This window comes from Schistocerca nitens, chromosome 6, assembly GCF_023898315.1.
Source record: "Schistocerca nitens isolate TAMUIC-IGC-003100 chromosome 6, iqSchNite1.1, whole genome shotgun sequence".
Taxonomy (NCBI): Eukaryota; Metazoa; Arthropoda; class Insecta; order Orthoptera; family Acrididae; genus Schistocerca; species Schistocerca nitens.
The window spans coordinates 529603850-529628042 of NC_064619.1; the positions used below are offsets into that span (position 1 = coordinate 529603850).

Below are 24193 nucleotides of genomic sequence, written 5' to 3' on the forward strand. Positions count from 1 at the left end.
GTTGTCTCCACAACTTTTATTCAGCTCTTCAATGAGTTTATTCAACATAGGTGGAAAATGTATCTTCGTCATAGAGCCTCGGTTACCCTCATTTCTCCATATTTGGAGGAGTGACCTTCACTTACTTTTCAAAGGCATAAAAAGGCCACATCTAGAGGCTGGGCCAGATGAGTCGAGTGTTTGGGGAGCATCGTAAACGTAATTCCATCACCTCCACAAGATGTCAAAACAGCTTCAGAAAAATGGCTTGACAAATTGTGACCAATGAAAACTCTTACTTGGGGCTGTTTCTGCAGGTAAGGCAAAGCTATTGTAAAATACCAGTCCTCAAAATGTTTTCGGTCAAACCAGCCACTCTTTGTACACCCATAATGTGTGCCCTTAGGCCCTCCAATGCGCCATGAGTCATACACATTTTCAACTTTGTAAACAACATAAATTGCTAGCAATTTACTATCACCACTGCAAGCAAAGATCAAGCTTGTTGCTGATTTTGCAAAGTCATTTACTTTATCAGGGTGCTTTTGACTCCTTCTAGAAATAATTTTTTTGTTTCAAGGATCATCTGTCAAATTTGTCTCATCTTAGTTTACGATACTGCAAGACTCTACACCACTAAGTGTTTCTTCAAGATTGTCAAAATAATCATTAATTGTTTATGTAGAAATGCCCACTCTGGCCCTTTTGATATTTTGTCTCATTCTTGAGCTAAGCTGCTCTTTGTGTCTCGACAGAAAGGAAATGACCCAGTCTTCACCTGGTAGATTATTTTTGAACTTCGTTACAGTCCTTGCCCTAATATACTTTAAGAACAACACACAAATCCATGTATGTTAATGGAAAACCTCATTCTCTGAGAAGAAGAATTTTATTTGAAAATGAAAAACGTTTAAATAACGTGGTATGTTTGTCTTATTAGATAATAATAATTGTATATTACACTTGGCCTAGATGGGTTCTACCTAAAGATGGTATCTACAACGCTGACACTGGTAGTGGTACTGTGATTATCTACAGCAATTGTTAATAACTTGGAATGAAACCGGTACTGTACTGTACTGTACTTTAGTGCAGCAAATTAATAAGACCTACCATTCAAAATATACTCTTCCACAGAATTCAAAGTTGTCTGCCCACTGTGAGACGTTTGATGGATATTTTTGCATTTTCGATATATCTTCATCTTGTCTATGTTATACTTTTCTGAAGCAGCATGCAAAGTTAATTTTCCTTTCTGTACATCATTCACAGCTGCATCTAAGTCATCAGCATTGTACTGATTTTGTCCCAAGGGGCTCTTGTAAAACCTAGGCATCTTTTTCTAGCCAAAAGATAGAAGAAAAATGAATTGCATAGAATTTACATTCAATGGGGTTAAGTAATACATGTACCACTTCACCCCGGGCAAGACAATTTTTTTTTAAATTTTTATTTTTTAGAAAACTTTTTTAAAATATGTAATAACAATAGCAAGTTATTGATCTTAGATATATTCCTTATCTTTTACGAGAAATTCAGCTTTATTCAAATGTAGGATTTGTGTTAGTTGAGTAAAGTTGCCAGTACCTTAAAAAAAGCACAACATAATCTGTCAAAGTAAACAATACAGCTGAGCAAAAAATTGGTGAGAAAAAACAGTTGTCTGCTGCAGGCTTTAAAACAGACATTGATGGTCAGAGAAACATAATTGTTGCCAACATTTACTTTGAGTTGCTAATACACTGACATATTACAACAAATGTTGCATTTTGTCTCAGTTTACCCCATCGTATCACTTCACCCCAGATTACGGTACTTTCCCCTAATCATCTGAATAATTCTGGAAGATTGTTGCGTACCCCAGATTCTTTCAACTTAGATGTTTGTGTGTTATGTCACATTATTCTTGCAGTATGGTGTCTCCCTCCTTCCTTAAGTTATCTTCTACAATACTCTCTTAAAATGTTTTTCCCTCACATAACACTTCAACGTATTCCTTCCACTTTTCAACCTTCCCTTCTTTTGTAAGTACTGGCCTGCCTCTGAACTTTTGATATCCTACATGTGATACTCTTTTATCCCGAGATCTCTTCAATTTACTTATAGGTGTTATCTATTTTTCTCATAGTCATGCATGTTTCAACATACTTGCATTTCTTCCATAACTATTCCACCTTGGCCATTTTGCACTTGCTGCGAATCTCATTTATGAGACATCTGTATTCCCCTTTCGCTGCTACATTCACTGAATTTTTTCATGTTGTCTCCCTTTCGACAACGTAATTCAGTATCTTATGTTACAGCTCATATTTCTACAGAATGCTCCCTTGGAAACTTTCAATAAACACTGTTTTTTTTAAGTTTAGCCATGCCCCATCTCCTAAATTTCTTACATTTCTGCACTTTACAGTTTTAATACGCAGTTCATAAGCAACAAATCCCCATCCATGCCAGGGAATGTTTTGTTGTGTAAAATCTAGTTTCGAGATCTCTCGGTGTTCCCAGGGTTCTTCCACGTATACAAAATGCTTTTGTTATTCTCAAGCCAAGTAATAAAATATTTTAACTCCTAAAACGTGTTATACATGTTTAGAATAATAAGTGTTCCTTTAAGTAATTTTTTTATTTATATCGTGAAATCGATTTCCTTCCCTGTTCCAGCAGTTGGTGGTACTTACATTTTATTTACGTTGCCGCGTGCTCTGGTTGTGATCAAACTAAGGTGCCGACGTTGCCAAATGTATCGAAAGTTGAATTTAGTGGCGCCTGTAGACCACGTGTGTTGAAAACATGGAAGAAACAGGTATGAAGGATGTTCATTACAACTCCGTTTAGTTTACAATTACGTTTTTGTTGTAGATATATGAGGAATATTTTGTTAGGATTGTAATTCACAGATAATAGGTTAAGTTAGTTTAACTTCACCCAGGAGGTCTTATGTTTTACTCGTTTTAAAAGTTGTATAAGTTAATGAAATAAGTGGATATGTCGAAAGCTGATGTCAATCTTGATCTATTTTCGAAATTATACATTGCTAGATCGGTATTTGTATTGCTTTCGTTTGTGTTTGTATTCGCCGGTTTTTGTTTACATTCTGTGAGAACGTGTGATTCCTACACATCCGAACGACCTGTTCATACCATTACGATGTGGTAAACGTCGTATATTTATTTTACTTACAAGTAATTGCATTGTACACGCAAGTTAACATTCAATTTCTTTATATTGTAAAGTACTTTATGTGAGCGTGTAATTTATGTTTGATGCTCTCATGTTAACAGACCCTGTGCTTGGGGAGAAGAAAAGTAAGAAAAAAAAGAGGGAGAAGTCAGTTGCAGATATTCAGCATGAGGAATCGTTTCATTTACAGTCTTCAGACAAAGTAGCCAAGCTAGACACATCTGAATGGCCACTTTTGTTAAAGGTATATTTTTTGTTTAATCGTGGGTGAATTGTGTATAAACAACGTTGTTAGTACTACTTCGCATCAAGTAATTACTATTAGATGTTGAAAATATTCGATAAGATTGTGCATCTTGGTGTCGTCAGTAAGAGTTAATTCCTTTATTTTCAGAACTTTGACAAATTAAATGTTCGCACGAACCACTTTACCCCGTTGCCATTTGGATGTTCTCCTCTTCAAAGGAGCATAAAGGATTACATTAAGTATGGATTCATTAACGTTGATAAGCCAGCCAATCCAAGCTCCCATGAAGTAGTTGCATGGATTAAAAGAATTCTCAAGGTGGAAAAAACTGGTCATTCTGGAACATTGGATCCAAAAGTTACAGGTAAATACAGTGCCAATTTTAGTTCATTATAAATTATTGAGTTGATGAATTACAAATAATTTGGCTGTTTGCTCATTGCACTGCAACTGAAAGTATTGTTTGAAGAAAAAGTTGAAACAGAAGTGTGTGAGATAAAGGTGGGTTTGTTAGAGTAAGTAGTATGATAAATTTAACCTGTCGTACCATCATTGGGATACTTATTCAAATGGTTTAAATTTAAATCAAAATCCAGTTATAAGTGAGTGGGCCTTAGGACCAACTAATCATTTTTACTTACTTCAGTTTTTATTAATAATACATTCGCTTTTAATCATACTATTTTAGACATATCCAACATCTGCATGTGCGGCCCATTATAAACTGTAGCTGATTTCTGTAGTATTTAAATTTTCTGCAATCTGTGAAGTTTGATTTGATTTCAGAGAAGATATTTCATAGGTCAGTGCTGTTATTGCATTTTCAGATAAGAATCAGTAGGCCTAAGTACACAAATGAGAAGCAATTTTTTCATTTTCTCATAATTGTGGGCTAATGCAGCAACCAGTAAATTAATTTCTAAAACAAAAAAACAAAAAATGATGATATTTAGAGCGTAATTTTTATGTAAAAAATATGAGCTCTGTTAATACACACACTTTTATTTAATATCAGTGTGTCATTTTGATCATCAGGCAACATCAAAATTCTTAATGTAACCTATGTATCACTGTTAGTGCTGTGGTTCCAACGAAAATAAAATTACAAGAGGCCATTATGTGTCACTGCCATGAAAAACATAGAAATCTTGCTGCATTTAATGTGCAGTATTTAGGTCACTTCACAGAATCATAATATACTTGCTGCATAATGAACACACTTCTGTGTATAAAATAGTACAGTATTCCTATAATTTTTCTCTGAACAAATGCTACAGCATGGTTTCCACAAGTTCTGGAAATCAGGAAATAACAGAGAATGTGTGCACGAGTTGTGTCTGAATCATTGTGTGAATGTGTGTGTGCTCTTGTATTCTGACAGAGGCTGTGACCGAAAATTTAATTGTGAGAGTGTGATTGTGTTTTCTACAGGCCTATCTGTGGCTCAGTGATCATCTTTACGGCGAGTTGCTACCTATCCTCGTCACTACAGGGTGTACACAAAGTACGGGAACACTTTCAATTATTTATTGCTCAAGAACTAAACATTGTACTGATGTCATACATATTGCATTTCGGAGAGAAACTCTGAAAGTTTTTTTACAAACATTTGATATGCGAACGATGAGTGACCTGGCAGTTGTCAATATGATAATCGAATTCTTGCCATACCTGTCCCAGCGTGACATCATCAGCTGTAGCAGTCACTTCCTGTATTCTCTCCTGGAGCTCTACATCACGTGGTAGAGGCGGTACGTACATCAGATCGTTAATGTGTCCCCATAGAAAAAAGTGACACGGAGTGATATCTGGTGATTGGGGAGGCCACTTTAACAAACAGTTGTCCCCATCTGTAGCACAGCCAATCCATTGATGCGGCAGTCCGTGTTCAGGTACCCACGAACTTCACGATGAAAATGGGTTGGAGCCCCATCCTGCTGAAAGATGAACAGTGTCCAATTACATTTGAGGCATCAGGCATTGCCCCAACGCGTTCAAGTAGGAATATCCAGTGACAGTGCTCTCGGCGAAGAAGAATGGCCCATACAGTTTTCGACATGATAAGAGACAAAAAATATTTACCTTGGGGAATCGTGCTCAAATTCAGTGCATTCATGTGGATGTTTTGTACCCCAGAGTCGACAATTATTCCTGATTACTTTCCCATTAGTGTTGCTTCGTCAAGAAAAATTAAGCGATTAACAATGCCATCCCCACCCTCATTCAGTTGTTGCAACTGCAAACAAAACTCAAAATACTTGTCTTTGTTGTCGTCATTGAGCTTCTGCACTAGCTCCAATTTGAATGGTTTCATAGACAGCTTCTGTTGCAGGACTTTCCACACTGTCATTGGAGCCATTTTGAGTTTACAGGATGCACGACGCACCGATTTCTTTGGACTCCTTATGAATGTCTCTCTTATGCACTCTTACATTCACTTCACTTACATTGGGACATCTGCTTTTCTTTGTCGGGCACAGGCAACCTGTCGTAAAGAATTTGCTGTGCCAGTGGTAAATGGCCTTCCTTGTTGGTGGCTTCTTACCAAACCTGTTTCTAAACATCCATTGAACAGCTATAGCACACTTATTTTGTTTAACTCCAACACACAGGAAGCTCGCTCCACACCCGAACTCCCCATGTTTGCGTCTGGTGCTGACTATCGGCAAATTACCAAACTACGGTGTGGTTGGTATACATGAAAAAAAAAAAAAAACTTTCAGGGCTTCTCTTCAAAATTGCATATGTATGATATCTGTACAGTGTTTGGCTCTTGTGCAATAAATAATTGAAAGTGCTCCTGGACTTGATTCACACCCTATATTAATACTCATAGTATTTGCGCAAGTTATCTGCTGCATGGATTTATCACTGCGGTCTCATTTCATCGACAGTGTCTGTGACATGTGAATAGCTGGCCACATGAGAGGACTTCCACGAAGGGCGGAAACAGCAGGCCATTTCTGTGGGTACTTCTAACGGATCAGGCCTGCCAATGTGAAGCTGTAGGCCCTGCCTGTCAGATCTAGTCTAACCGATCTGCCCACAGGCTGGGTCTGTTTGTGTGTGGCATAATGCAGCAGATTTTATTGGTTATCTATGGTCCCAGGACTGTGGTGCTCCTTGGCAGGCCAGAGGTCACGGGCAATGTATTTCAGGACTGTCTCACTGCAAGTACATTACACAGTGCAGCATGTGATAGACTTTTATTTATTCTAGTACATTTTAAGACTTCAAAATTGGTTTACATATTAGAAAGTTTGGACGATAAGAAGTGGAAAATTGTGGCAGTGGCTGGCAGTTTGTACATTATGTTCTCATATATTTCTTGAAAGAAAAATCGCACAACACCTGTAAATGAATAGACATAACACAATGGGTAATAACCGACAATGATGAACATAGTAGAACCAACATTTTATTGGCGATCACCTGTAGTGTTGGTTTACACAACTCATCCCCAGCTTGTACACCTCTTTCAAGAGGCCTACTTTTGTTGAGGTATTTTAAATCTGTCTTGTGGCTCCAAAGAAGTGCATATTTTTGTCACCAAATGTTTCGTTTTATTGAAATAAAATGACGACAGGGTCTTAATGACACACATAACATTTGGCTTGCTTTCTCCATCTAAAAAGAGTCCATTCCGCAAGATGTTGATGTTAGTACTTAAAATTTTTACTCACATGGCAGAGAAATATGGAAGTCCGTACATTTTGTTTGTCAGCTTATGCCTCTGCTTACCTCAAGATATGTCAGGGAAACATGCTAAGACTTGTCTGGAAACCAGGGAATTTCACTTGGGGAAACTTGTGGCAACCTTGAACAGGGAACATACTGTCTTACAATTGTCAAAATGAATCACATTTGGTTGACATATTCGTTACGAAAGGGCTGCTGAAATGTAGCTGAATCGTTCATGTAAATTCAATAACTCATAATATCAAATTAATATAAACAGCTTAAGTACTTATCAAATACTGTAGTGTGTATGTAGTATATGACATTTGTTCATAGTGGTACTCCTTAATAACAAGATAAGATTTGTTGCGGAAATGGGAAAAACAAAACACTGTAATAAAGATTAATCATGCAAAAGGAAATGGCACTTAGTTCACAGGCACTTTCTTCGTCAACACTGATGTTACCTTTACTGTGGTCTGTGGAAGAGTCATTGGAGTTGCTCAAATGATATTATATTTTCAACATTACTTTCTGCAGTATCTTCACACTTCCACGACTCTTTAATAACCATTTCTATTTAATGTACAACATTACTCCAATTCTTTGATGTCATTTGTGCCACTGCTTCTGCTAATAGTTTTTTTTAAATTTCTGCCACAGTGAAGCTTTTGTTATGTGTTGCCACACAATGTTTGATTTGTGCCCAGATTATTTCAATGATTTGAAGTGTTAGTGGTGTGGTGGAAGCCTAAGAACCCTGTGCCCATGTTCTTTAGCCAACTCCCTGTCTCTCTCTCTTTCTTTTTGACGTGCTCTGCCTTACGTAAATCATCCTGAACTTAAAACATTTTGTTGTTTCAGCAGTGTCAGGTTTTTCAGTTTCTGTTGTTGGAGCTTTATCTTCAGTGACAAAATGGTATGGGGCATTCTCTTTTACAGTAACAGATCGCTGATGTAAGTTTTCCAGTAGTTGGCCCCTTGAATCCCAAATCTTTCATCTGTCAAGTCTTTTCTGGCAGAATCACCACCGTTTACCCATGTTTCCTCAAGCCACACACTGTCTTCAAATGACTCTTTAACAGTGCTTTTTAAAACCGAGAGCACCAATATCACTTCTCGCCATCATAATTTTGTGTCCATTAATTGTTTTTGTACCAAAAATGAGGGTTCAGACAATCATTAACAAAGAAGTCATGCTGCCGCAGAATAATTCTGCTCGCGGAAAGTAAGGTACAGTTTCTGTTATAGTAACATGTTCTTTTCTCTCATAATATCCAAATATGTGGTGATGAACAGCATCTTGTTTGAATTAGCCTAGTTTAGGAATTAGTTAAAGTCAAAGTGGTTTGGCCTCTTTCTGTAAAGAGTAGTCAAATGAAAAGTCATGACAACCAGACAAGTTGAATTTGTATATGCTGCTTTGGGATAACATAGTGAGATGTCTAGGGATGTAAACATAGTATTGTCATGTGCGCATGAAAAGTTTCAAAGCTGTGCCCTGGCAAGGTGATACTCACTGTCTTATTTTATGTCCAAGCTATGATACTCATCAATTTCCTTTATAAGGAAAAACTATTAACAGTGATTTGTTCTGTGAGGTGGCTCGGGCTGCTCAAGGTGGGAGTGATTCTGCTCCATAATAGTGCATGTCCACATGTCTAAAAGGTCACAAAAGTGTAATGGCTAAGCAAAAGTGGGAGCAAGTTGAGCATCCACTCTGCAGCCTAGACATGTTATCCTGCAACTCCCGTGCATCTGTTCACTAAAATTGCATATCAAAGGGTAGTGCTTCACCTTGTACTAGCTTCTGTCATAGGCTCAGGAATTCTGGAAACAGGGAATCTCGTGGCTCATGAAACAGTGGGATACTTGTGCTCAGGCATCTGGTGATTAATTTTGAATAAGACTTCAATTATACCAACACTATTATTTCGTACCTTTTCTTTTGAATACCAGCTCATACTATGTGTCCGTTACTTAGATAACGAGGCTCTCCCTTCTCTGTGATGTATTTTTCCTTACAAACATTGATGACACTGTTTCTGTGTGTCTTCAAAGTGTCTGCAGTTCTTTAGGCTACCTTCATTACAGATGGTAGTTGCATCGTTCTCTCTCTCCATATCGAAATACTCGCACGCTGAGCACACAAACTCCTGTGCCTGCCCGTGCAAAACATGCAGATCACTGAACTTTCCGTTCAGCAACCACACTATTCCACACATGTCTACTGCAAGTTTCAGAAATTCTCTAGCGTAAAATAAACTTGCTGCACAGAGAGACAGCACACAGCAAAATAGATCATAACTATTAAGGTTTCCAGCTGCAAGCTTTATCTGCAGCTGGCTATAGTAGCAGTAGCAAAGAGAAATTTGATAACTCTGAATGGAACAGAAGGTGTGACCGAGTGCATTCTCTGATTGCCTTGCACTACAGTAGCAGCCTTGTAAACAGCTAGATGTAAATCATTTTGTTCTTATTATCCAGATATAGATGCATATAAGTAGAGATCTGCGCAGATACAAAAAATTCTATCTGCACCTTATCCGCAAGACCCTTTATTTGCATCTGTGAGTTCTATCTGCCTTATTAATCATCTCAGCAAAGTCCTGTTATTTTCCAGAGTTGTGTTTGGAAATGGATTTCTCAAGGTGGCAGAGTTCCTTGCTCATGTGAATGTTGAGTAAGGTGCAGTGAGTGCCACGGGGCAGGAGCTCTCTGGATGCTCGATGCAGTGTGTGTGAAGTTGTGTGGTGTGGAAGTTGTGTGGTGTGGATGCTAGGGGTATAAGATTGGCGATCATGTTAGATGCAGCCAACAGTTCTCAGGGCTCTGCTGTGCTGGCACATTAGATTGTTTTTCAGCAAGCAGCATTGCTCACAGTGTGCCTGGACACTAAATTGTTCACAGGGAGCAACAGTGTTCCACAAGCTGGAACAGCCTTTTAAGAATAATAGTCTTTTATTACTATCGTGCATTTTAAAAGTTTGAGTAGGCATTTGACAGATCATCATTGTTTAGTTTCATGATATTTCACAAATTTTAAGTCAAAATTTCATGTTGAGAGTAATAAAAATACCAAAAATATCTGTAGTGAGGCATTTCTAAAAGGTGTCACAAAGCTTATTACATCTTCCAACTCGTTCGTCAACATTCAAGTCACTTGTGTCGATGTGTCTCGCATGAAATTGCTAGAGCTTCGAACCACTGAAAGTTAAGTGACTTAAAACATCTCTAGTTTTCTGTCGTATCATGTGACATTCCCCCTTTTCATCAACTTCTGTAGGTCATAAAAAAAGACTGTGACAGCTTGATAAGAATTTGTTACTCGTGTACATCACTCTTCTTATCATTGCTATCTTGGGGAATTTCACAGTATTTTTTTCATTAGGCATGTGACTTTTAAAAGTTAAGCTTACTACTGCTCCTGGTAGTTAATAGTTGTGATGCATTTTCTAACTTACAAATAATCATAGTAATTAAAACAGTTAGGATAACCACCAATGACAAGTGAGAATTTTATTTTTGTTTATTAAATAAATTAGTTTGTAAATGTTAGGCACGTGACAGAGAATAGACAAGGAAAAGATCATTTTAGAAATTTGAGAAAATCTGAAGTTTTACATATTTGATGAATAATATGATATGATAGCCAGAACCTTTCATTATGAGTGCACGGTAATGAGACTTTTCCTACATTTCTGCTACTTTCTGTATATTGTTGTAGATGTTAGTGCATGTTAGGCATGTGACTGTAAGGTATGTGACAATTTGTACATGAAATTTAATTACATAGAGCTTAAAAATGACTGAAATATACCACAAGAACACCTTAAAACATGACTAAAAGTTCATTTATTCTATGAATTTACCAGGAAACCCCATGATGATACACTTCACTGAAAGATGAAAATAAGGCTGCAATCATAAACACACATAACTATCAAACAATACGACAGTATACTTAAACCAACCACTTAACATGCATTGTATCCAGAAAACTCAAGAGCAAAAAAATGTTGGTTCAGATAAAACAGACACTGTCGGCATAATCCTTGTTACCTGGCTATACAAAGATGGCACCCTTAGTTTTTAACAAAATCAGTCTCCTCAGTTTTCACCTACATTTGGCATAACAACTGAGATAACACGTAAGCCTAATTGAGACTAAAAAAAATTATTATTAATCACATCACAGGTCATCTTGCACAATATTATCGGAACTCTTCTTGCACGATGTGTCACCAGCTACTGCTGGGTCTGGGTGCTGATGAGTCCTCTCCATTTGACTCGGTCCTCTCACCACTTTTCTTCATCCACTTGCTGCCAGGTCACACTTGTCCTTTCCACAGATATTCTCACTCCCGTTTTCCACCGTGTTCTTGGGTGCCCTCTAGGTCTTTTTCCATCCATCTTTAGTTCTTCCATAATTTTGGGGAGTCTCTGCCAATGCGCCCTCTTAACATGCCCATACCATCTTAATCTCTTTTTTTTCAATTTCTTCTCTCATACTTTCTTGTTTAAGGTCCTTTCTAATCTCTGCATTCCTTACTCTGTCCATTCATGTTTTTCCAGTAACTGCTCTGAGAAATTTCATTTCCCCTGCTTGCAGTCTGCTCCAGTCCCTTTCTGTCATTGTCCATGTTTCTCCACCATAGGTGACGATAGGGAAGTAATAATTCTTGTACATAAGGAGTTATGCTTTTTCTGAAACTTTCTTATTCCAAATCAGGTGTTTTATTATTTGGTGGAAATTGCCTCCCATCTGTAACCTCCTATCAATTTCGTTGGTTATTCTTCCATCCCTAGATATTTCACTCCCTAAATAAGTGAAACTTTCTACCACATTGAGGGATTCTCCATTCAAGGTAATATTTCCATTGATCCCTTTCTATCTTCCAAATACCATTACTCCACTCTTATCTTTATTTATTTTTAATCCATACCTTGTCTTTTTATGATTGGCATAAATATGCCTACTGTACAGTTTGCTTCTCACACTTATTGTGGAGAAATTGTGGTGTCACCGCCAGACACCACACTTGCTAGGTGGTAGCCTTTAAATCGGCCGCGGTCCGTTAGTATACGTCGGACCCGCGTGTCGCCACTGTCAGTGATTGCAGACCGAGCGCCGCCACACGGCAGGTCTAGAGAGACTTCCTAGCACTCGTCTCAGTTGTACAGCCGACTTTATTCACTTCGTATGCCAGTTTCTTGAAAATTAAAATACACCTATCTTGTCCAAAATAGTGTGAAATGTGCCTCTCATTCACTTTGCCGAGACGATAGTTAGCATAGCCTTCAGCTACGTCATTTGCTACGACCTAGCAAGGCGCCATTATCATTTGCTATTTATCTTGTGATGCATGTACCATCAAGAGCGATGTTCACCAATTATGGATTAAAGTTAAGTATTCCAGAAGCTACGTACTTTATTTTCTAGTATTCATTCCGTGTCCTGTTCCAGACCTCACGCCAGCCTGCGTGAGCTTAAACGCGTGCCTTTCGGTCTCCCGTCCATTGTGGATTGGCTGTCTTGCCAGTCCACAACAGAAATTTTATGAACATTTGCATCTTGTTCCTGCTTTGGAAGTTTTTCACTGTTGCTGTTCAAGTTTCCTTTCTGTGCCTCTTTTGCACCTCTTCTTTTCCTACCAGTGTCGCACTACTTTTCATCTTTTGGTGACACACTCTGCCTCTCTCTTACTGCTTCACTTTAGAATGTTTTTTGTCTACACAAGCTAGCTTCTTCCTCCAATTTTGCCAGCTTACATTCCCAGGTGCATGACATGGCCACTAGACTTGGTCAATATTTTGGAGGAAGAACAGGCTTGTCATACGCCTAACAAAATGAAATTTAGAGAATGCTCCACCTCATATTTCAGAAACAAACATAATTGGATGAGAATTAATTATTCATGAAATTAGAACATGAAAATTCTCAATCCAGAAGGTATTGCTTCACAGCTCAAGCATGGAAAAATTAACTTAGATTATAAACATGTGACCAGAACCACGTGTCCAAACAGTGTTGTCACCCATTTTGAATAATTTAGGTGGTGTTGACATATAAGATTCATGGATGCTGTATGCAACTATCAATGGCACCAGCTTTTGAAAATCCTTTCCCCCTGATGTGGGAAGGAGAAAAAATTGTCATGTGCCAAACAGCAATTTTACTTATTTACTGTTACACCAGTCTTCGTACATGAGTTTCTGGCAGTTAATTTTGTTATATTTGGAAAGTACATAAAATTACCTTTCACTTCGTATGCCAGTTTCTTGAAAATTAAAATACACCTATCTTGTCCAAAATAGTGTGAAATGTGCCTCTCATTCACTTACCACATTATATTGCCCTTGAATTTTTAACTAAAAAGTAATAATTATTGTGATTGCCCTTGAATTTTTAACTACAAAGAAATAATTATGTACGCACATATCTGCAACAGCTCACACTTTTGTCTGCGAGGTAATGATTGCTGCGGCTATCCACATTCTCAGGCCTCTATATATATATATATAGGACTAGTGGAGATGGTGATACACTTTTTATAATGACGTCTCATAACGTTGTTTCCATTATTGATCACTCACCTATAGTACTATGTAGAAGGCAATAAAGTATATTTGTATTGCCTTATGATTGTAAAACTTGATACTGGTTACAAGAGAGGTTTGTTCATTAACAGCTCATTGTATTGCAGAAAACTAACTTTCTTTGAATATTTATGAACTGTGAAGGTGCTGGCTGATGGGGAGGGGAGAATTGAAGCATGCGGAAATCAGTATAACTTCTTGTGACACATATATGACATTGGTGGGTGTGTAAGTGACTAGAATTGCAATTCTCTAAGACCGGTAGAATGTACACCAGTGTGCATTACTGTTGCTTGTATTTATTGTTGTTACCATTCCTGTTAGAGTATACAAGTGGGCTAGAACTTGATCAGGTGTTGAGTGATTAGAGCAAAGTACGCAGAGGTGATGTGTGCACATGTGAGACATTATCAGCAACTGAAAGAGCTTGAAGAAGTCCTTATTGTGGGTCTCTGTTTGACTCACTGGTTGAATTGTGCAATATCAAGATTTGTGGGGCATTCAAATGTGACAAGTGGCCCTGTGTTGGAATGATGGGAGTATGAGGACAGATGAACCCATTGTCAAGGTTGTAGACAAGCACATGTGACCACTTTAAAGGAGGATTGCTGTTCCATGCATCAAGCACATTGTAACCCATACACATCTGGATTTGCCATTCAAGAGCAAGTAATGGACTCACTGTAACATTCCGTCACTCCACATCATTGGTTGGAGACTAGCAGCAGTCGGACTAGGCAATTACTGTCCTGTGAATGGACTGCTGTTAATACCATGATACAAACAGCTGCGTTTGGAGTGGTGCAGTGGCCGGGAAGCTTGGACTACTGATGAAGGCACCTCACGGTGGTTTGCAGAATATACATGTAGATGCAGAATTGTGTTGTGTCATGTCCAGTGATGTATTATGGTTCTGCACTATCCCTGAAGATCATCATTGGCAAGTATGGCAGTGGCCTTGAATGAAATCCCATTGTTTTGGAGAAAGGCAGTAGTGTCAATCTTGGCGTCATTGTGTAGGGGCCCATCAGGTATGACTTCAGGTTACAGCTGGTAGTGATTGAGTGAACTTTTGACAGCACAGTTGTGCATTAAAGACATGATGTCTTCACGTGCTACCTCGCTCGTGACAGCATTGTGGTGCCAGTTTTCAACATGACAGTGCTCATCCACATGTGGCATATGTCTCTGTGAACTGTGTGCTTGATGAGGTGCTGTGGCCAGTGAAATTCCCAAATCTGTCCTCACTAGAATGAGTGTGGTCCTTGCTCAGATGTCAGTTCTGTCTCCGTGCCAGTACCCAGAATGTCAAGGACCAGTTGGGGCAAGTTTGCCTCAGAGAGGATAAAACTGCCTTGACAGCATTCCCAATTAATCAGTTCATGCATCCATGCCAGTGGGGATGAAACACTGTACTGGTATGTGACTTCATACCCCCAAAATTGTTTGTAAATTTGACTTAATTTTTAATCGCTGAAATGACATCAAATTCCCTCTCAAGCCACGAAGTTTTTTTTCCTTGAGTCCTTTTCAGATGATTCACTTTTTTTTTGTCAGCATGTATATTAAGAGGACATTGTGTAGCAAGTGAACATTTATGAAATATTTATTGTCAAGTAGATGTGATAACAAGCATATATTGACTGTACAGTTTCAGATGGTATGAATAATGAGTGACCATTCATCTCATTGGTCTCAAAATTGAGGAAATAACAATTGTAGCAGCATTTATTAATGGCCTAATCAAAATCCACAATATCTGAAGGATTTTATCCTAAATAATGATCACTAATGAGAATTGGAAAAGTTTTGCAAAAATAATTGATATTTAAAAACTTTATTTTCTTGAGAAAATTAGGCCTATAAACATTAAAAAAAAAAAAAAAACACTTCTGGCACCTTTCTTCAGACGGCAGCTGTGAAATGTTGGGTTAGTACTGTGGTTTGTTGTTTTAGATCGTTGTTGACAGAGTCAATATGTTGATGTTATGTATCAGATTCTGATGTTCAGTTTAGGTTTTTTTTGTAGCAGCTAGTGGTGAATCAGTATAGTTTTCAAAAAATAAAAAATGATGGCTGTATGTTGATAATGGTACTGGGTGCACTCAGCTTCGTGAGACCTACTGAGGAGCTACTCGACAGACAAGTAACCATTACAAGTATAAGACACCTGCCAATGACCAGAAGAGTGGAAGAGTGGTGTGCTGGGCACATGCCCCTCCATAATGCGTCCAGTGGTACCATTGGCAAAGGATGTCACTGTGGGCTGTTGGTTCCAATTAGCCAATCTAGGACCAGAACATGAAACTTATATTGATTCTTCAGAGTATTATCTGGTTACTGATGTGTTTTTTATGGATAACTTCATGCCAACATTCTTGTCCATTCCATTTACCTTGTGAATGTGCAGAAAAAATAAATTTGTTTGACAGGAGCCACATGGGAAAGTCAACTACAGTTAGAACTGATCTCCTGCTATTCTGCTCATTGGTTGGGTCAAAACCCGTGCTCTTTGTCATACGCTTATGAAAATCAGTCCACTTCTGCAGTTGGTAAAAGATAATACACTCATTAAATAAAGGATGACACACCACAAACGAATTATCCAAATTGGACAGAAATCAATAGATGTGATATACAGGCACAGACAAACAAATGATTACAATTTCAGAAAAATTGGATGATTTATTCAAGAGAAAGAGCTTTACAAACTCGCAAGTCAGTAGTACATTTGGCCACATCTGGCTGTTATCCAAGTAGTTATTCAACTTGGCATTGTCTGATAGTTGTTGCAGGCCCTAGGGGATATTGTGCTGAATGCTGTTCAGTCATATCGCCAGATTCCAAGCCACTTGGAGGGCCCTGCCCAAAATGCTCCAAATATTCTCAATTAAGAATAGATCCAGCGATGTTGCTGTCCAAAGTAGGGTTTGACAAGCAATAGAAACTCTCACTGTGTGCAGGTGGATGTTATCTTGCTGAAATATAAACCCGGGAAGGCTTGCGCTGTAGGGCAACAGAATGGGGTGTAGAATATCATCAGTGTACCCCTGTGCTGTAAGGCTGCCACGGGTGACAACCAAAGGGGTCCTGCTATCAAATGAAATGGCACACTAGCCTACCACTCCCGGTTTTTGGGCTGTATGGCAGGCAATAGTCAGCTTGGTACCCCATCACTGCCTGGGGTGTTTCCAGACACATCTTTGCTGGTCATTGGGCCTCAGCTTGAAGAGGGACTAGTCACTGAAGACAGTCCTATCCCAGTCAATAAGATCCCAGGACAGAGATATGTCTGGAGATGCCTCGTACTGTGTGGGATACAACCAGGCTGTCGCTTGCCACGTGGCCCAACAACCAGGTGTCATGATCCGGGACCCAATTCCTTTTCACAGCAGGACCTCTTTGGCTGTCGTGGCACCTTTACAACACAGTGGTACATTGACAATATTCTTGTGTTTTATTGGCCTTCATAGCAAGCCATCCTGGGCTTACATTTCAACATGATAAAGCCTGTCTGCACACATCGAAATTTCTACTGCTTGTCTTCGTGCTTGCCAAACTCTACCTTGGCCACCAAGGTAGTTGGATCTGTTCTTCAACAAGAATGTTTGGAGCATTACGGGGAAGGGCCCTCCAACCAGCTTGGAATTTTGATGATATAACATGCCAATTGAACAGAATTTGGCATGATGACCATCAAGTGGAGATCCAACAACTCCATCAGTTGGTGCCAAGCTGAATAACGTCTTGCATACTGGCTAGAAGAGAACCAGCATGTTAATGGCTTGGTCAGTTTGTAAAACTTTGTCTTGAATGAATCATCCAATTTTTCTGAAATTGTGATCATTTGTGTCCAATACATGTACATCACATCTACTGATTTCCGTCCTATTTGGATAATGCCTTCGTGTGCCCCCCCCCCCCCCCCCCCCCACGCCATAGAGTATACTTGGTGGCATGTGTTGGATGTAAACAATTTTCATGAGGGCATTAAAAATTAAGTTTAATGTGTGAAAACAATAAAATAATAAATATGGGAGGTGCTTTTGCCGTTATTGCTGAGAGTAGTTGGCTTTTGAAGAATGCATCGTAAATGTTGTTTCAATAGTTTTTCTGGGACTGCTGGGACTGTAATTTTTTCAGGTGAACTGCTGTTAAACAACAGTCATTGTTACTTTTGAAAAGTCACTATACTTGGATTAAAATTAATTGGTGATTGACAGATAGCAGTGTGGGGAGCAGAATTGCAGTCACATGCACAACATTCCACATGCTAGTGCAGTCGATAGTTGTGGATGCACCAAAACAGAAAAAAGTCATCTAATTTTTGATTGTTGCCAATGTCTTTGCAGGTAATAGAGAGGACTGTGGTGGGAACTGTAGGTATGACGATGCACAAGATATCTCTGTCACGTTATAGACAGATAATAGCAATAAGATGAGCATTCCCTTAGACACATCTCAAAGTAACAAATTATCTAAATAAATGGCGAAATGGATACAAGGCAGTTATATGTGAATCACTTTCACTATTGCCTGTGTGGTCTCTAGAAGTGCTGTTAGGGTTGAATGAAATAATAAGTTGTTCAATATTATTTTCCACCACACATTAATTCTACCATCTGACAAAGTTTGGTTTATAGCATTCTTTGTTAGTCATTACACTTCTGTGAGCATACAGTTTTGGTGTTCCATGCCACGTAACCCTTAACTTGAGCTCATATGAGTTCAATGGAATTGAAATGACAGTGATTTGATGGCAACCTGAGAACCGTAGAGCCATAGTTTTTGCTAGTTTATCGACACCATAGACACAAAGGTGATGTCCAGTAATTCACCCTTTCTACAGTCTTCTGGCATGGGAATGTTTTGTTGTAGATGGCTGATAATGTCTGCATTTCCTTATCAAGGATATTCAAATGACATAAGGCAATGTCCATAACTGATACTGAAGGTTGGCTTAAATTTTTGATATCGACAAATGCTACAGGAATTCAATATTTTTATGCAGACACTAGAATGTTTACGTAAGTGCTAACTTCAGCAGCAGACACAGTTTTTCCTCATTTACATAGAGATATTTTTATAGTGACAACAGAACATGAAAAAGTCACTGTATATTTGATGTTTTTTTCCCCCTCCCCTTCTGTATTTGCGGGCTGCACTACCTGGCCCCTAATAACCCCTGCTGGAAGCATCACCTTACAAGGTTTGTGCCTGTATAACACACAACACAGCGAGCTTGTGGAGGCAAAGAAATGGCTGCAGTTGGCTGGGACCTGGCCCCTACCACATGACTCCCCGAAATATCAATCACAAAGCAATTTTAATTGGTGTATAATGTGATAATTGGTAACTTGTTTTATCTGGATGTTTCTGTCGGGCTCCGATATGTTAACTTGCTTATGCCAGATGCTTCTTGTAGCTTAGAAAGACTAGCTGTTACAATGTTAGAGTGAATATGTGAGAAACTTCCCAATTATGGAGTTGTATAGCTTCACAACCTGTGATTGATCCCTCTGGAACCAGCAACCAGTGTTACAGATAAGCTATTTATTTGACAATAGCTGCGAATATTTCTTAAGATAGCATATGGCCTTTTCCCATCTGAGTGCATTCAGTAAACTGAGAACTACTAATTAGCGTGTGCAAGTTAATGTTTCCATTTCTGTGTGTATCTTGCTATAAATATTGAAGAAGGTATCTAACTAAATCTGCATGTAATGTCTCGTAACATAATAAAAAGGTTTATTTTGCCTTCATAAAAGAAAACAGCCATTAAATATGTTAACATACGCACTACTGTAAAATTAGCATACTTTATAAAAAAATGTTTGTTTGTTTGCTCACAGGTTGTTTAATAGTATGCATAGATAGAGCTACGCGACTTGTAAAATCACAGCAAAATGCTGGGAAAGAGTACATATGCATATTCAAGTTGCATTCTGCAGTAGAGAGTGCTCAAAAGGTAAGTTGCATAGTTGAAATGTGTGTAATGCTATTTTTGTTTTCTATAAACCATTTTGTAAAAAGGGTGTTGTCTACCAACAGTTTCACATAAGTAGACTGTAGCTGAAATCTGTACACACGTTTCTCAACATAAGAGAGAGACCCTCTCCACTGTTACGAAAAAGAAACTGCAAGGTGCTTTCTTGTACTAATACATGGAAACATTGCAGTTAGTTGGAGGTAACATTTCTCAAGCACAATACAGTGTGATACAGTTCTTAAAGTTGCACTCCAGCACAAATATACTGTGCCTTGTAGGACAGTCTTCAGCTAAGGAAGAACATTCCGAAGTGTTCAGATATTATTTCAAATTATTAAATTTGACCATGTCATGTGTGTTAATACATGGCTACTGTTTGTGCACTTTTTTGCGGCTAGGAAGGAGAGGTTAGGCCCTGCAACTTTCGGATTTTGGTGAACTACTAGCCTGTAACAGCCGAAAGTAACTACTGTGACAGGGTTTATGCCATTAAAATTCAGTTTTTGAAAATTGGAGTGTTATGCAGGATCAGATGGAATTGTTAAAGCCATCAAAAATAAGCATGGCTAAAGATATATGGATTGGCCTGACACAGCTGTAACATTTCAGCTGGTGCCGTAAATGAATTTCTGCATGACACTCGACTTCATCAGTGGGCAGCATCATGTTGGCCTAGTTCTCCAAGTGGCATGCTATATCACTGTGGTATAGTGTTTTCCATGTGTACCAGGCTTGGTGACATATACCTGCAAACAAATTTAAAAAAATTACATAACTTTCAAACAATGGAAAGTCCAGGTTGGAACATCAACTCACTGTAAAGATGAGATATTGAGTGACAAGGTGATAATTGAAATGGTGACTAACCAAATGGTGACTAACCCTCATAAAAGGGTTTGTATCTTTATGTTTAAAAAAATATTGTATGAAGTGTGAATTGATAATTACTTTAAAGAAGGCCTTGTATCACCTGATCACCACCCCAGTTTGAGGGACTTATCTTTCTAAGTATACGAACAATTGGTGAGAATCTTTATTTTCCTTCACGATCTGTCACAGTTGCGATAATAATCATATCCGTGTGGGCAATAATGACCTCTCATTAAATGACACCACCTGTAATTGTAAATACTGCTCCTATAGGGACTGATGACCTCAGATGTTAAGTCCCATAGTGCTCAGAGCCATTTAAGCTACTGCTCCTATAGATAATATGTAATGGGAGCTCACCACAACGTAATAAATGACATGTAGGACAATATCAAGAGATGAATTTGCTGATACTGTTAATCCAGTTTCAGATGCCTTTTTTTTTTTTTTGTCAAATTGGAAGAAATTGACATTGTATGCTCATAAGAGACTTGTCACGTTGTATCTGTTTAGTGGTTAATAGTGAGCAATAGTGCATATTTGATTATTCACATATACGTTGGTGGGAGTTGTATGATTATACTTCCACCTAAGGCCACAGTTTGAAAAATGGATGTGATTTTCTGAAACTAGTAGCTACAAAGTAGTGACTTACTATCACAACTGTGATGGTTATTGAAGGAAAATAAAGATTTTAATAGCCCAAGTTAATGGTCCTATCACCCATCAGAATTTTGAAACTTCATAAATTGGCAAGAATCACTAATTATTCCCCTTTTTCTTCAGAACCATTTAAACTGCAGGCTTGATATTTAAAGGATTCTAATGATTCCATCGAAGTAGACTCATGGTGACTAAAATCCTTTTTTTACAGAAATTAATTTAGTGTGGTCCCAGATTAGTGTGCACAAGCTTGCAGAAATTGGTGGATAGTAAGGTCTGACATCTCATTGTAAGATGCCTCTGGTAGAACTGAATTCATTGTGCTCAGTGTTTTGACACACATGACTGTCAAATATGAATTTACTAATATTTTAACAGAATAAAATTAATATTCCATCAACTTGTACTAGCTTGCTTATAGCTGTGAAGCTATCTTTCAATAAGTATGTGCCCTAAACATGTTAGTTCACAGGACTCGGAAACTCTCAAACCAAGAGAGTTTAATGGTTGAGTTGCAGCAAATACATATGGTTTTTCTGTAAGAAAAGTTGCTACAACTGTCAGATTCAGCATTTTATAAAGCCAAAGATGCCTAGGCTAGTACTTAACAGATTAAAACGAGATACATTCTATAAAAGTATATATCCCTTGTGTTGGCAATGAATGCCTCACCAGGCTGTTATGGTCTAAGAGATGTCTGTCAGCCGCTGTATCGTCCTCTGCCATGCAATGTCATGTGAATGTGGTATGGAGGACCATTTTGTAGAATTTCCAGACTATGGAACCACTATATTTGATAAAGTAGCTCACCAGTTGGCATCACAAGGCTGATTGCATCCCATATCAGTCCTCCTAACAAGAAAAAATCCTTGGCAATACTGGGAACCAAATCTGGGCCCTTTTCATGGCAGCCATCTACGCTGACCACTTAGCTCTGGAGGCAGACTTACATTGCGAATACATCGGTGAAAACTGCAAGACTACACTGGAAATATGTGAAGTGCATATTTTGCCACAATGTAAAATGAAAGCGTTGGTGATTTCGATTAAGGGCGATATAGGACTCTGGAAGTCAGGAATTTACAGTGTCCTGTGCCAGATTCGAAAATATACATACCCCAGACTATCAGAATAGTGCAGAGGGTAAGTGCCACATATGTAAAGGACAACCAACAACAAGATCTTGCAAGCACTGTCAGTTTAAGTGACATACTGTGAATTATGACAGCGCACAGGGTCATAACAATAGGATAAATAATCTGAGGTAGTCGCTTATAAAACAAACAATGGAGATCAGACTTCATTATCATCTTGTAAACACATTGGTTTCCAACTAAATAAGGCTTGGGACCCAGCCTTGTGCATTCTCCATGCAAGCAAGCTGGAACAGTCTGACTTACAGTATTGTTGTTGCTGTTGATTGTGTTTCATATTTTGTTACTTTTCACAATTTTCAGTAATTTATCAGAAAATGGCTAAATTTATTTTGTTTTTGTGTGTGTATTAGTTGTCATCCTCCTCCCCCACCCTCACCACAATGCTGTCTAAAAGAGAGCAATTTTTTACTTGTTGGAAATAAGCAAATTCTGAAGTTCATGCTGTAGATTGTGATTCTGAAGTTCTGCATTAATAAAATCCACATAAGCATTGTCACCTCACATTTTGTGAGGGAGTGAAACAGCATATCTTAATTTTTTTGATTATACGGTGAAATAGTTAGTTGATCATATTTTTTTCGATTTGGTACTACAAAACTATCAATTTTTACAGGTCAGCCAGACGTTGGAGAAACTTCGTGGCGCATTATTCCAGAGACCCCCATTGATATCTGCAGTGAAAAGACAATTGAGGGTCAGAACAATATATGATAGTAAACTTCTGGAGTATGATGAAGAAAGCAACATGGGTACGTCATTCAGAAAGAATTGTCATGGAAGTAGTGATTCAGGTGGTGGTTTGGAGGTGGCAGCATAGATAATTTGTAAAGAGGGTTTCAGTGTATCTTAGAGTGAAATGATAAGCAACTTAATTTTGTGCTTGGTTGTTACTTGTTTAGTGAGTGTCATTAATATAGAATGCATTTCAGTTTGGTATGCTTCTTGTTGGGACAAAATTACTCTGTAGCAGTGTATTCTTTAATTACTCTTTATTTGGGAGTTTGTTCTTTACTTCATTAAAGATTTTACTATTTGACTTAGATTTGCATGGCTTTAGGCTGTATGTAAACAGTACATCTTTCTGCGTTGTCTACTGACTTTTGTATATATTGGTAACACAGCTGGTGCTGGAAATAACTGCAGTGTTGTGAAAACCCTCCACATTTAGCGCTTTTCACATTAAAAGAAGTTAGGCATTTGGTCATCCTGCTTCTCTCATTTAGATACTTTAGAATGATGATTCTGCAGTAATTGTGAGGATATAAGGAACAGTAACAGTTCGCAGAGGCATTTTAGCTGTTGAAAATGTTACTTGCACTGGAGAAAGTGATGGCATGTCTAACTATATTCAGTACATTTTACATGTAGCCATCACTGGGAAACCAAATGGACATGCCAGGAACAGAAGTAGTTCTATTTCTGTACAAGGTTTAGTTTCTTCAGGTTTGTTCTCACATACTTCTGCGAAGAAATGAAATTTGTTGTGTGTTTTTTACTGTTCTCACTAGTGTGCACTAATTGAGAAAAAAGTTTTAGTGTGAACAATAGTGTGTTGGGATTGTGTGAGCTTTCTTTGGAGTGTAGTACAAACCAAAAGCAGCTTCACAGAACAAATTAGATTGAAACCAGTGATTTCTTGGGAAGTTCTATGGTCCTTGTGGTATAGACACCATCTAGTTACTGTGCCTGTTGTATATGCATACAAGGAGAATTGGCCACTGCCCATAAAATGCTGGGCGCTGTATTGGTCATGGATGACAGGCTTCAGGCTGCTGCCATGAGTTGTGGTGATGTTTGAGCATCTGAGGTGAATCCTTCAGCACCTTGGTG

At 38.4% G+C, this 24193-nt stretch overlaps 1 protein-coding gene across 2 annotated transcripts in view; it reads left to right on the forward strand.

The window, feature by feature from the left end:
• Positions 1-2640: 2640 nt before the first annotated feature.
• The window catches only part of LOC126262952 (H/ACA ribonucleoprotein complex subunit 4), a 63996-nt gene continuing 42443 nt past the window's right edge, over positions 2641-24193 (forward strand). The window contains exons 1-5 of one of the 2 annotated variants that reach the window (XM_049959897.1): positions 2641-2782; positions 3261-3403; positions 3554-3770; positions 19537-19652; positions 22977-23112. In XM_049959897.1, coding sequence (XP_049815854.1) covers positions 2770-2782; positions 3261-3403; positions 3554-3770; positions 19537-19652; positions 22977-23112 — 625 coding nt within the window. In that variant the 5' untranslated portion in view covers positions 2641-2769. Of the gene's footprint in view, positions 2783-3235; positions 3404-3553; positions 3771-19536; positions 19653-22976; positions 23113-24193 lie in introns of those variants that run through there. The other variant, XM_049959896.1, reaches the window with a different exon arrangement.